This window comes from Dipteris shenzhenensis, chromosome 16, assembly GCF_047967505.1.
Source record: "Dipteris shenzhenensis isolate YYH24624 ecotype China chromosome 16, Dip_SZ_1.0, whole genome shotgun sequence".
Taxonomy (NCBI): Eukaryota; Viridiplantae; Streptophyta; class Polypodiopsida; order Gleicheniales; family Dipteridaceae; genus Dipteris; species Dipteris shenzhenensis.
The window spans coordinates 39,536,034-39,550,491 of NC_141611.1; the positions used below are offsets into that span (position 1 = coordinate 39,536,034).

General features: G+C 45.4%; 1 protein-coding gene across 3 annotated transcripts in view; it reads right to left on the reverse strand.

The window, feature by feature from the left end:
* LOC147892940 (autophagy-related protein 18h-like) overlaps window positions 1-14,458 on the reverse strand; it is a 35,843-nt gene that overhangs the window by 9,718 nt on the left and 11,667 nt on the right. For all 3 annotated transcript variants that reach the window (XR_015542378.1, XM_087387732.1, XM_087387731.1), the window contains 3 exons: window positions 1,165-2,010; window positions 869-1,041; window positions 535-740 (listed from right to left, as the gene is read on the reverse strand). Coding sequence is in view for 2 of the 3 variants with exons in the window: in XM_087387732.1 (XP_087243858.1) it covers window positions 535-740; window positions 869-1,041; window positions 1,165-2,010 (1,225 nt within the window). In the remaining variant the exon portion in view is untranslated. The remainder of the gene's footprint in view (window positions 1-534; window positions 741-868; window positions 1,042-1,164; window positions 2,011-14,458) is intronic.

A 14,458-nucleotide genomic window follows, 5' to 3' on the forward strand; every position in this document is an offset into this window, starting at 1 on the left:
TCCTAAGCACAATGTTGTGACCCACCTCACATCCTTAATACTGGTCAATGCGCACATACTCACCATCACACAAACTAGTTAGCTCGATGCTTACTTACCCATCATCATACCCAGAATATATATTAAACCTCCCTAATTGGCCGAGGGCCTATCTTGTGTCCATAAACATATGAACCTTGGCCCAAGAAAAAGTCTCATTACCATGCCTATACTGAACATTTTTACAAGAACTGCTATATTGGACCTACAAATACTTAATGCTGTGATATGCCCTCTAAAATCCACATTCAAATGCCACCGTCTATAGACCTACAACCGTGCAAGCTGAGAATCATTGTGGCTTCAGCTCATAAAGCTCTGAGTAACAATGACAAAGACAATACCATGTAGGGTGCAAATTTTCTTTGGACACAAAACACTCGATCGAAACAGCACATATGATTTTTTTCTACACAAACATGCTTACCCAGACTTCAAATACAAGATAGATGTTTTAATAAGCACTTGAAACACCAAACAGCCGAGAACTCAAACCTTGATATGGATGATGAAACCCATTCAGACCCATGTTAGGCCCATTATATAAACTCCCTTCTGAACCACAACTGCTTCCGCTACTCGATCGCTGAATATGTACACCCCCAACATTTGGGCCAATAAACGCATCCTGCATACCATCATCCCTTAGGACTGGTAAATGGATGCCTGATGAGATCCATGTATCATTTACAGACAGATTCCTGTTCCGTTAAAGAAAACAAGAGTAAACTGTTAGCAAATCCCCTCAGCAACTTGATCCAAATGCATCTATCAAACATTACTAGTAACAGCTTGACCAAAACAATAAGTTGCAAACTTTGGAAATTACTTGGCACCCTCAACAAACTGAAAATTCTTAAGCCTGTCGAATACAGGCACCAAGTCCTTCTTTCGTACTTCGACAACACGAGCTGGAACTTTCTCTATCTCTATCTCCCCACCAATGTCAGCTTTCTCGGAGAGTTCATTATTTGCAGCTCCAGAAAAGACATGGAAGGAGACCTGATAAACGTTCATCAAACCATAGGAATTGAGCCTCCCAAAAAATTTCCAACAGCTCAAATAAGTGATAAAACAGCTAGTGATAACCGATACACATTATCATCTCTACAATCAACCACATACCTGAGGTTTAGCCCATATAGGAGGCCTAGAGTGGTGCATCTGCACTTCAGCATTAGACAAAAACCATTGATGCATCTCTTCTGCTGTCATCTCTTCTCTTCCTGACCTTCCTGTTCCAAAGCAGCAGCCCATACTTGCCCCGTTTATTAAGCTTGAAGTCCCTGCATTGCCTGCTTCATCTTGAGCAGTATCAAGAGCATTCCAACTATCCATTTTTTCTTCTCGGTCCACCCAATTTGGTCGGCGACAAACATCCCACCTCTGCAATGGTTCAACCACCACCCGCAAGTAAAGTGTTTCCTTGGAGCTACCATGGGCTCCTGGCACTACACCTGAATTAAGAGTGTCAGAGTATGACCCCTCCATCCCTGCCGATGGAGAAAGAACGTATCTGATAAGATGCCCCGATGGGGAAAGAACCCATAGCTGCTCTTTCAAACTGTTTTGCCCCACCTCTGCTTCAAGATTTTGACCACGTCCATCATGGAAAACTACAGCAACTGCTCCTGTTGCGCTACACCTCCCACTTGCAGCGGCAGCAGCACCACTAACTGTGCCACGCCATCCACCATTCCCATTTTTAATTCTACTGATAACAGATAAATTAACAGTCAGAGGTGGAGGCAAGGGAGCCTGCGGGGTGGACTTCACAGGGCCCATGTTAGACCACCAAGGGAGTGACATCGACACCATTGCTCCGGCAGATCGATCAACAGGGACTTTTCCATGTGTATGAGGACCTACAGGACCACCAAATGGCGATATGGCAAATAGATGACTGGTGCCTCTAGATGAACAGGCAACAATCCAGTGACTATCCTCGCTAAAACTCAGATCCTGTATGACCTGCCAACATAAAACTACGTCATAAACTAGAACAGATCATCAACCCCCCCCCTTCTCTCTCTCTCTCTCTCTCTCTCTCTCTCTCTCTCTCTCTCTCTCTCTCACACATAAACTAGAACAAATCATCAACCTCTCTCTCTCTCTCTCTCTCTCTCTCTCTCTCTCTCTCTGTTGGTCTACATACATTACCAAGACAACATAAATCCCACATGTTGGTCTACATACATGTCCATAGAGACTCATGCTCAGTCTTATATTAGCACACCTATCCCCCTTCTATATCGCAGAAACATCGCCAGGTTCCGTACCAGATCTCATACATTTGCCATTGAGCAGGGAGCTTGGATACACCAGCCTAGACATGCTAGAGTCTGTACCCTTTGTGACATGCAGACAGTTGAGACGGAGGCACATGTAGCTCTACACTGCCCCCGATATGCACATATCAGGGAGGACTACCAGCAGATACTGGGGGACTCCGCTCATGTGACATCAGTTCTCTCCACTGCCTCACCGGCAGCATTGGGATCTTTTGTCACTCGTCTTTTTACCTGTCGTCAGGAACTCATAGACTCCTGACCCCTCTCCTTGAGGAGACTCTTTTTACATTGTATCGAGACGGGTCCCATGGGTCATTTTTGGCCCCCCGAGGACGCTAATAAATTCTACTTCTACTTCTCTCTCTCTCTTTCTCAATTCCCATTCTCTCCAAACACTATTAGTAGTGTTTATGTTTATGTTGTTTTGTCTTCAGTGCATCTCTCTCTCTCTCTCTCTCTCTCTCTCTCTCTCTCTCTGTTTGTGTGTGTGCGTGCACGCCTAGATGAATCCGGGAACATTCCCAAACTCATCCTCTAAAAACAAAACATAGTGCAGTTCCAATCTCACGATAGTCACTCATAAGATTGAAAACCATAAACTCCATTACGCATAGCAGGGACTAGCTACTCATATATGTGTGTGTGTGTGTGTGTGTGTGTGTGTAGCGTTTTGGATGCGTGTACCAGTGTGGCAATCTTAGAGGATAAAGTGATCCTTGCACAATGACATTGTTTTCTTTTGTACTCCCATAGGTTGCTATATCCACATGTGGATGAATTTGTGTAACCATGGCACTTTAGGTACTGCAGGTGCTTCTGAGATCATTCTAGAGCGTTTCAGCCATTTCATTGAGGGGGGATTTGTAAAAATATATACAATGATATGGTGGTGTAGGATAGAGTAGGACTTAGTCTATTTTAGTGTGCCCTAGTACTTGGACTATATATACCAAGTACTTGTACTTCATTTGGTTGAACATTTCAGTTGGATATATATATATATATATTGGTAATGCATAAAGAACTCCAAACATTAAGCTTTAGAAGGTAGAAATTGAAAAGCCTATTAACCAGTTTAGATCTTGAACTTAAAAAGTCGTAAATATCAAGTAATGACGGAGATCCAGAAACATAATACGTAGATTAAACAAATTAAAACCATGAAAATGCCCTGGGAATAAAAGCCAATAGCCAAAATATGTCTACATTATGTTAAATGATCCTTCCGGCATAATCCAGGGTAGAATATTGTAAGTGACCATCCATGCCAAAAGCCCGAAAGGAATGGGCCAAATGCCATAAATGGCAATCCCTGTATATGAATCATGATGTGTGCATATTACAAGCAAGGATTCCTATCTTGCATTGGTGCAACCTGAACAAACAGGCCAAAAAGTTACAGTCTCAAAACCAGTTCTCAAGCCTTGCATACACAAAGTATACTGATTTTGTTTTATGGTTGAAACACCATGTCAACATTCAGAAGAAAAGTCAGAGCTAAGTCCACTGGGCATCTCAACAGCAATCATTCTAGCTGCTTTGACACAAGCTCTATTGAATCTATACACAGATATACAGAAATACACAATCATCCACATAACAGCACACATGCCTAAAATCCTCAACATACATAAGATGCACCCAAGGGCTGATCATCATCTTTAGTATCAAGAGATTTTTTCCCAATTTAAGGAGGGAGGGAGGTTATCTTTGTGAACAGAAAGATAGAGCAGATCTGTGAATAGATAGACAGCAGAAACGCAGGTATAGAGAGAGGATACTGCACAGGATTCAGGAAAATGCAGGAAAAACTCTGCGTGTTACTGCTGAGAAAACCTCCAATGAATGATCACAACCCCAGGGCTGAACTGCACCTCTAGTTGGCTGGAAACTGAAGTAGAGCTACACCTCAAACGACACCAAAGATAGGCTGTAAACTCTGCCAAACAATGTTAAATACAATGGGGCAATATGCCCTATTTATAGGGCATCACCTGGCTGACTGACCCAACCAGCTGGGTTGGCTGACCCAACTGGATCTAACCCGACCCTGATCAAAAACCCCGAACTAGCATGAAGAAATGCAAAAGGACACTAATGCTACACCTCTCTGGGCGGGTCAGCCCACATAGACACCCTCACACCCTAATGTACAGACAAGAGCAGACTTAACTTTAACACCCCCTCTCAGCTCTTCGATGTCAATGGATACCACCCTGATATCAAGAATTTGTTGGAGGTGTCGCAGTTAAGCCACTATTGTTGTTTGAATTTGTCCAAAGATGATGGCAAGCACGTGAAGTTCGAGGAAGAGTCAGTGGCACCAGGTACTACGGGAATGAGCAGTTGACGACGGGATGTACAAACTCCCTATGCTCTCTTCTCTTACAAGTACTCATCTTAGTGACTTTGTGGCATTCCCGAGATCATTGAGATTGAATGAAGCCCCAAAGTTGGAGTCACTCTGATTTGGGAGGAGATCCATGTACGCAGAGCTCTAAAGCAGAGGAAAGTTGTATGGTACATGAAGACGATTTAGAGCAACCGACCCCTAGTCTAGGAACAATCTCATGGAGCAACAAGAAGCAACCAGCCTTGTCATCAACGGAGGCTGAGAACCAGGTTTCTTGTGGAGCTGTTGTAGATGAGGACTTCTTTTCAGAACTTTCCTTTACCCTTGTTGTCGTTGCTCCACCCTTTTTCCTACGGGGCAGCCAAGGCTCTTCCCAATGGAGGGTTGTCAAACTACTCTTGGTCCAACACCAACGGTACAAGATCCTCCCTCATGAGAGTGTTGAGTCTCCCACTAATAATCAAGGATGAGTAAAACGCCGAGTACTGTCCAGAAAGATGGGACAGCAAAGTGACACCATATCCTCCGAAGAAATCTCCTTCCCTGCTTGATAGACCTCCTACCAAAGAGCTTGCAACTTGTCGATATGCTCCCGCACGATTGCTGACTTTTGCTCGATTCAACATGTACATCTATACTTCCAAGCAGACACTTCCAAGGAGGCACGCTTCATTGGGGAGACCCTAATTTAGAGATATGACAAATGCTCCCAAATACCTTTCACTAGCATCATGTGCTTCACATGTTTCATCATGTGAGGGGGGTACAATTGAGGAAAATGAAAGGGCGGACGTGCGGATTGACCCAATCCCCATCCATGATGCCATGTTCCTCAGCATCCGCATCTAGCTTTATAACTCCAACAAGAACCAAATCAACCAGGTTGTTCCTACGCATCTGGCTTGATAACTCCAACAAGAACCAAATCAACCAGGTTGTTCCTCCGCATCTGGCTTGATAACTCCAAATCAACCAGGTTGGATGATACTCCATCATCACCCACCACACTCCGCAATAACTTTCGGTCCAACTGACAGCCTATCGGGAATGTAGGTAGAATGGGGATCTTCACTGGCTTCTCAGCCATCTCAAGTATCTCGAGAGGAAAGCTTGCTCAAGGTAGAGGTGGGAAAGAAGACAAGGTGTTGGGGTAAAGGCACATTGCCACCCCTTTATTAAAGATATGACACCTATGACTATCTTAAGACAGTCATAGGGGGAAAACCTAATCCTAATAAAACTTAAGAGTTTGTGGTGTGGCTCATCACTTCACACCCGCACATTTGGAGTCTTCTCTCTCTCTCACTCTCTCCCTCTTGTACTTCTCTCCCATTCCTTCTCCCTTCAACTGGTATCAGAGCCTATTCTCCCTCTCCACTCCCTACCCTAGCCTACCCACCCCCTCCACCTCTACCTAGCCTCTGCAAGGGCGGGCAGGCAGCGCAGCAAGGGCCAGCCGGACAGCAAGGGCAGCGCACCGTACTGCCCACGCGGGTGAGCAGCTGGTCTACGAGCAGAGTAAGGCGGCGCGGGACGGCGGCAGCGCCCAGGTGCACTGCGCAAGCAGTGTGGGCAATGAGGCGGCGCGCAAGCGCGCCCGCAGGCAACGCGGGGCAGCCGGCCTTCGTTGCAGCAGCAGCTAGCTGCTGCTAGCTGCGTGTGCGCAACATTTTGTGCACTGTACAGCTACTATACGGACGTACGGCCGTCCGTACCGCCGTACGGTAGCCGTACAAGCGTCCGTACAGTACGGACGATGCCGTACTGTTTCCTTGGAAACTACGACAGGGAGGCGTTCTTTTTTTTTAGGGAGCAGCGTCAGGCATCTAGGCACGCAGGCCTAGGTGACATTCGAGGAGGAAGAAGGAGAAAATCTCGATTTTCTTCAAAAGTACAGCAGGTACAACGAGGAGATTTGGTTTTTTACCCGAGGTGCATTGCATTGCATGAAGTACAGCAAGTACTTTCTCAGTTATCTCCCTTCTGCGTGGAGAATTTGTGCACAGATATCGGGATTTATGCATCTGACAGAGGATATATGCCTTTACTGGGTTTGAATCTCAGTTTACGGGTGAGCAGATCATAGGGCTTTTGCCCGGCAGTTGATGCTTTGTATGCCTTGAGGTAGTGTGGTGCCAGAGTGCACACATTTGTCTCGATTTCCGCAGTGTGGAGGTGACATTTTCTTGCAGGTCACATTTTTTGTGCAACACTCAGAGAACCTCAGTTGAGCCACGCTTGGCCAGGGTGCATTGAGTTTACTCGGTCCCTAACTGTCCATCGTTGACAGTGCTCAAAAGGTTCCTCATTGAGTGTTTGTACGTTGGGATCTGTGTATGTCATTTCTACACAGGGCAGTATTTGCATTACACTGTTAGTTGATTTTGTTAGAGAGATTTGCACATTGTATGCCTTATCCCTCATTGTTAAGGTTGTTTTCACTTGGTACAAGTGTCAGATCAAGGGGCTTTTGCCCAGATTTTGCTTGAGAGCACTTGGGTTACTGTCAGAGATCTTCAGATGCATTTTATTCCCTTGGCAGGAGGGTAATTGCTTGGGATTTATCCCATTTTCTGTTGCAGGTTTTGTGACAGGCTGAAGTGTCTGGAGCTCTTTTTTTTTCGGTAAACAAAACAGTATATGCCAAGTGGTTTATGCATATTAAATCAGTGCAATACCTCATCTGAGGTGGGAGAAGTGATCAGGACAGTAGTGCAGCAGTGTTTACAGCAGTGTTTTGTGCCTTGTCAGCTGATGATGCACTGTTAAAGCACTTGTGGAGCAGCTGCAGCATTCTGAAATTACTGTTTTTTTATGCCTATTTGAGCACGGTACAGTGTGTCAGAAGGTACAATAACTGGAGAGAAATTTTCTGTTGTGCTGCAGATTTTCTGACAGTTTTTTTTTTTTTTTTTAAACAGCACTATTGTGAGTGCTCCTGGCTCTTGATAGAGCAGGTTTTTTCTGAGAAATCAGAATTTTATTCAGTCTTTCTTGACTTACAGGGAGTCAGGTACTTTCCTTATCTTATATGGCATCAGGGGGAAGTGAATCATCAATTCTGAACATAAAGAAGTTGGAAGGGGCACACAATTATGCATTATGGGCAGAACAGTGTTTGAATGTACTTCTGCTTAAGAAGATTTCTAAGCCCATAAGGGTGAAGGGTGTCAAGCCATCTGGGATGTCAGATGATGAATGGGAGGAGCTAGATCTGTCCGCGAGGACTGCTATCATGCTTACTCTCAGTGATTCTCTTGTGTACAATGTTCAGGCTGAAAAGACCTCTTATGGTGTATGGCAGAGGCTAGCAGAGTTGTATGCCCAAAAGAGTTCAGCCAGTAAGGTGTATTGGTTGAAGAAGCTGGTTGATCTTCGCATGAAGGAAGGTACAGCTATGACCTCACACTTGAGTGAGTTCAATGCCATCTTTACACAGCTGATTGCACAGGGGTTGAACCTTGATGAGGAGTTCAAGGCTACTTTCTTGTTGTGTACCCTTCCTGAGAGTTGGGACACTTTCAAGACCACCTTGTCTAATTCGAATGTCACTCTTATATATGCTAATGTAGAGAGCTCTCTCCTCATGGAGGAGATGAGCAGGAAAAATAATGCGGGCAGCAAGTCTTCAAATGCTTTGCAGGTACAGGAAAGAGGCAGGACTCAGCAGAAGGGGAGATCTGCTAGTAAGTCCAAATCCCGAAGTCAGTCCCGTGGTAAAAAGGACATTGAATGCTTTTATTGTGGCAAGAAGGGACATGTGAAGTCTAAGTGCTTCAAGTTTATACGGGATCAGAAAGCCAAGAAGGCTGAAGTAAAGGATGCAGGCAGTGGTAGTAAAGGCAAAGGCAAGGCCAAGGTAGATGACTTGGATGCAGTGAATGTTGCAGCAGAGGACAGTGACAGTGACAGACATGAGGTATTATGCTCTTCTGCTGTAATTGCACATACCTTGGTTATTGATGGCCATGACATGCACACCTAGCTCTTGGATTCAGGTGCTTCTTTTCATGTTACTCCTCATAGGGAGTGGTTTACTTCCTACACAGGTACTCATGGAGTTGTTCACCTTGGGAACAACTATGCATGTCAGATTGCAGGGATTGGCAGTATACAGATAGTGTTCCCTGATGGACGCACATTTATGCTTGATGGTGTTCGCCATGTGCCGCAAATCAAGAAAAATCTAATTAGCATTGACTTGTTGGATGACAGTGGTTACCACACCACATTTGGGGATTCCAAATGGGTGATTACTGATGGCCAGGTTGTAGTGGCTGAGGGTTTTAAGAGTGATACCTTGTACCCTCCTTATGTTTCCAGTGTGGGTAATCATGTTGTTGCCATAACCGAGCTGCCAAAGGTTTCATTGTGGCATAGCCGGTTGGGACACATGTCTGTTAAAGGAATGCAAGAACTGTCACGTTTGGGTTATCTGCCGTCTCTTTCTTTTTCAGATTTGCCTACTTGTGATCATTGCATATTTGGCAAGCATTCTGTGACTCCTCATAAGAGGAGAACTCCCCAGAATAGAGCACCGCTTGATCTAGTGCACACTGATTTGTGTGAGATGCCACAGTTATCACTAGGGGGTGCAAAGTATTTCATTACTTTTATTGATGATGCCACACGCAGAGTGTGGGTCTATTTCTTGAAGCATAAAAGCGATGCCTTAGATGCTTTCAAGAAGTTTGTCGCTCAGGTTGAGAATCGTACAGGTCGCAGGCTGAAATGCCTCAGATCCGATAATGGGGGTGAGTATGTGTCACATGCTTTTGTGCAGTTTTGCGAAGCTAAGGGCATCAAACAGGAACTCACAGCCCCTCATAATGCATCTCAAAATGGTGTAAGTGAGCGAATGAATCGAACTATTCAGGAGAAGGTTCAATGTATGTTGTCTTATGCTGCATTGCCCCATGGCTTTTGGGCAGAAGCCGTGCAAACAGCAGTTCACATTATTAACAGGTCGCCAAACAAGGCTTTGGAGTTGAAAGTGCCAAAGGAGGTGTGAGAGGGTTTGATGGGATATTATGCTTATCAGCATGGCATTTGAAAAAACAGCCAAGGTCATAAAAAAGGCCCACACAAGTAACATATGTGATTAGAAATAGCGACAAAGGAAGGAAATGTCACGCTGGCAGCACGCTACTTTGCACCCCCAGGAAAAACCCTTTATGCATTTGTTGGAGGACATAGCTGACACAATACAAAAGAGATAGATCCAGAGTCCCACCAATGGTGTGGTCCTCTGATCGTACCACAAGGTACTTCTCCTATCTACCAATTATCTCTAGCTCGAGCCCGCGTGCTCCACCTCGAGCGTCTGTAGACGTTCTGCCCAAAATGATTCTCTCTACCTTACTGCCTGTAGATCAGCCTAGGTAGGCAGCACCTTGAGCTACGTCTGCAGCTTCCTCAGCCTTCTTGGTCCTCTAGGATAGGCTCCAAGTGCTGGTCTTTTGCTGCTCCTGCTTGCTGCTCCAGAGAATGAGTAATGAGGGCCTGGAGGCCCTTCTTTTATGGCCCCCAGGGGTTGCTGACTAGAACCAACCAGTCTGGCCGAACAGACTGGTCTGTAAAAACTGAGTAGTTTGGCTGGTCCAACCAGTCCTATAGGCTGCTTCCTTTGCCCCTTCCTGTGCCTCTTGCAAACCCATGTGCTCCTGATCCAGGTCCCCCATGCAGGTGCTGGCCCTGCTTATGCTGCTACCTATGTTCCTCTGCCAGCCCCATATGCTGCTCTCTGAAGGCGCTTTTTCCAACCCGTACACACCTGCTTTGCTGCCCCTCTGCCAGGCTGTTGTGCTGCCCACATGGCAGCCCTTTTAGCCCTCTTTCCTTGGCTGTGAGATGCTGCCCATGTAACAGCCCCCTCCCTCTCTCTATTGTTGTCCGATCCCTGCCCTCACGGCAACCATCATGTTGCCCATGTGACCACCTCTCAGATCCTAGGTCCACCCCCCCATGCTCTCCTCATATGGGGCCTTACACATGGCGAGGTGACCTTTCCAACACCCCCTCTCACCGACACATCTTGGCCCAATGCTACAATGCTCTAGTGACTCCCAAGTCGTAGTCCTCTGGAACACTTCAATGTCCAAATCTTTTCCTGGCTTTTCATCCAGTGGCTCCTGCTCCATTCCGCTTCCACACACCATCCTAGTACACAGGTCCATCCTTGGTAGCACCTCCTGGCACCACCACCTTCAGTCATGTTCCTGCCTTCGAACTCCAGCAATCCAGCCGCCACGATCTTCAAGTTGTCCCCCTCATCATAAGTGAACAACCTGGAGTCTTCCAGGCACCATGCTCTGAGGGTCTGTTTCAACCCGTCCTTCCTTTGGCAAGGTCCGCAACAAATGAATATCTCCAGATAACCTCGATCACGAACTCTCACTGAGCTCTCAAGCAGATACTCTTCTGGCTTTAGTACACCTTGTCCATCACCTTGCAGCACTCTGTGTCCGAGATTTGAAGAAGCACCCACACTTCCCCTTCTACCTTCGAAGAAGGCCATTTCCTTCCAATCTCGCATTACCTGAGACAAACGAAGAGCTGAGTCTTTCCACAACATGCTATAAAGGCTCAAATGAAGAACATCAAGTACATACTAGATCGTCGTACTACTTGTGTGCTTGCTCTGAAAGCAAACCATGTACCTTATTGAGGCACATACCAATAGCCCGTGTGATCCTGTACTGCCCCCTTCTGAAGTACAGCATCCATCTGAACATGAAACCCCAAGACACTCCATGGAATCCACCCTCGTGTTAGTATCGATAGCCACGCACCTGGAAAATACCAAGCCCTCCAGCTGTCCTTCATCTTCACAAAGGCATTTGACTTCTTGTCGACCCACGTCTTAATGTCAGACATCACTATTGTGGTTTCTAGGTCGGCATATTTGACCTCAATAACACACGGAGATGTCACCAAGAACAACTCTTCAATTACCACATTAGCTTTGGGTTTTGTGTCACCCTCTAAATTTGAGTCCGACTCCTTCCTCTTGTTTTTCAGATCCGCCTCCTTCTTTCTACAGTCCTTCGCAAAATGACCTAGCGTGTCACAATAGAAGCACCTTCTTCTTCTACTTCCTTTTGGAAGTGTCCTTGTCATCAGAGTCATCCTTCTTGGACTTGCCACCGTTAGGCTTGCCCTTTCCTTTGTCAACGTAATCCTTCGCCAACAATGCCTTGTCATCTTTGTCGTTGTTGTAGAGCTTCTCCCTAGGTTCTTCCTGTAGCAGTAATGGATCTAACTCTTCAAAAGTTAGAGGTTTGGTCCTCTGTCCAACTGTCACAGTCGTATCAAAGTTTTTGAAACTCCAAGGTAGCCTCCTCAGTACCATCAAGGCCAAATGGCACGAATCCACCTTCTAACCAACTGATGCCAGTTGATGGTCCTACGATCTTACCACAAGGTACTTCTCCTATTTGCCAGTTATCTCTAGACTCGAGCTCACGTGCTCCACCTCGAGCGTCTGTAGACTTTCTGTCCATAATGATTATCTCTACCCTACTGCCTGTAGATCAGCCTAGGTAGGCAGCACCTTGAGCTACGTCTGCAGCTTCCTCAGCTTTCTTGGTCCTCCAGGATAGGCTCCAAGTGCTGGTCTTTTGCTGCTCCTGCTTGCTGCTCCAGAGAATGAGTAATGAGGGCCTGGAGGCCCTCCTTTTATAGCCCCCAAGGGCTGCTGACTAGAACCGACCAGTCTGGCCGAACAGACTGGTCTGTAAAAACCGACTAGGTTGGCTGGTCCAACCAGCCCTATAAAAGGGCCTTTGGCAGGCCCTTTTGAGCTGCTGCCTTTGCCACTTCCTGCGACTCTTGCAAGCCCATGTGCTGCTGCTCTAGGTCCCCCATGCATGTGAAGATCCACGCTTTTCGAAAATGCAAATGTGTGCAATGCATGCAGAATTTGAATGCCGATTGGCCCTCCAATGGGGAAGAGCGCCCTCGTGAGAGTACTTGTTTCTTTTTCGACCTACATGCAAGGTGGGAGAGAGATGACGGATGAATGCAATGTGGTAGAAAGAATGCTACGTGAGATTCACAATGAAAGGGTGATACCCTTTCATTAATGTTCCTTGAGATCACTCAAGTTCCATCTTCCCATTTACACCTACCCTTAGCCTATGACCCATGCACCTACCATTCAATGCACTCTAATGCACCCTTTCCCTTTCCTATTGCCCCTAGGACCTAGACACGTGTGTGCACATCTTTATTAATAATCATTGGCCAATGTTACATAGTTTTGGCGGTACTATTTACACCGCTTTATCTATCATAAATACAAACATATAACCGCACCATCAAATTGGCGCCTAACAATAATAAAGTTCTAATGACTATTAATTAACTAAATAATCATTTCTCTTGTCATGACACTCCCTCCTGCTTGAATGAGCAGAAGTCCTCTTCTGGATTATTGCTTGTCTCTTCCTCTTATGTGCACTTTCTCTTGTTACTTCTGCCATTGCATCGCCTCTTTGTGATCTGCGAGTATCTGTGGAAAATCTATAAAGAACTCTTCTTCCATCCATTGTGCATCACTAGCTGGCTGGTTTTTAAACTTCAGTAAATACATATATCTCTTCTTTCCACGAGTACTCTTCTCTTTATGGTATACGATTTGTTCCGGAGTAAGAACTTCAGTCCCATCTTCAAGTTCAGGTTCTTCTTGCTGCTGAGTATCCAAAAACGCAGAAGTATCGCCACGGTATCTCTTCAAATTGCTCACATGAAAGATGTTCTTCATACGCCAGTGGGCTGGTAACTTCAGCTCATACGCTCTGGATCCTTCTTCTGGATATAAAGCTGCTGAAATCTGAAATGGACCATAAAACTTCGGTGCTAGCTTGACATGTTTGGTACTTCCTCTCACTGACTTGATTCTTCTTTTATCAATCTTCAATAAAACCCAATCATCCTCCTTGTAATAAACTTCTTTTCTTTTTTTATTGGCTGCCTTGGATTGTTGAGCCTGGGCCTTCTTAATATGTTCTTTTACCTGCTCAATAACCTGTGACATATCCTCAGCAAACTGGTCAGCAGCAAAAATCCGCTCCCCCAAGTGTGTTATTGGAGTGGGTAAACATTGCCCATAGATGATTTCAAATGGGGCTTTCTTGGTGGAAGTATGTACAGTGTTATTATAAGCAAACTCTAACATGGGTAAGAACTCTGGCCACCTTCTAGGTTGGTCATGGACATAAGCTCGAAGTAAAGTAATTATGGTTTGATTGGCATTCTCACTTTGTCCATCTCCTTGAGGATGGAACGCTGTAGTAAATTTCAGTTTGGTTCCGAGATTCTCTAATAGAGCTGTCCAAAAGTTGCTAATGAAACGGCCATCATTATCGGATACAATGGATTTTGGTAACCCATGTAACCTGAAGATTTCCCTAATGAATAACCTTGCTGTTTCAAGAGCAGACAACTCTTTTTTACAGGGAATAAAATGAGCTTGTTTGCTCAAACTAACCAACCTTGGGGAAACCAGACACAAAATCCATTGTAATGTGTTCCCACCTTTCCGAAGGAATAGGCAAAGGCTGCAAAAGACCAGCAGTCTTACTTGTGTCAGATTTAATGCGCTGACATACGTCACATTGTTGAACAAAGGTCGAAACTTCTTTGCGAAGTTTAGGCCAATGGAAGTATCTCTCAATATTGTCAATGGTTCCTCTAATACCTCTATGTCCAGAATATGGACTCGCATGTAACTCACTCATGACTAGATACCGAAATGTTTTGGGTACACATATGG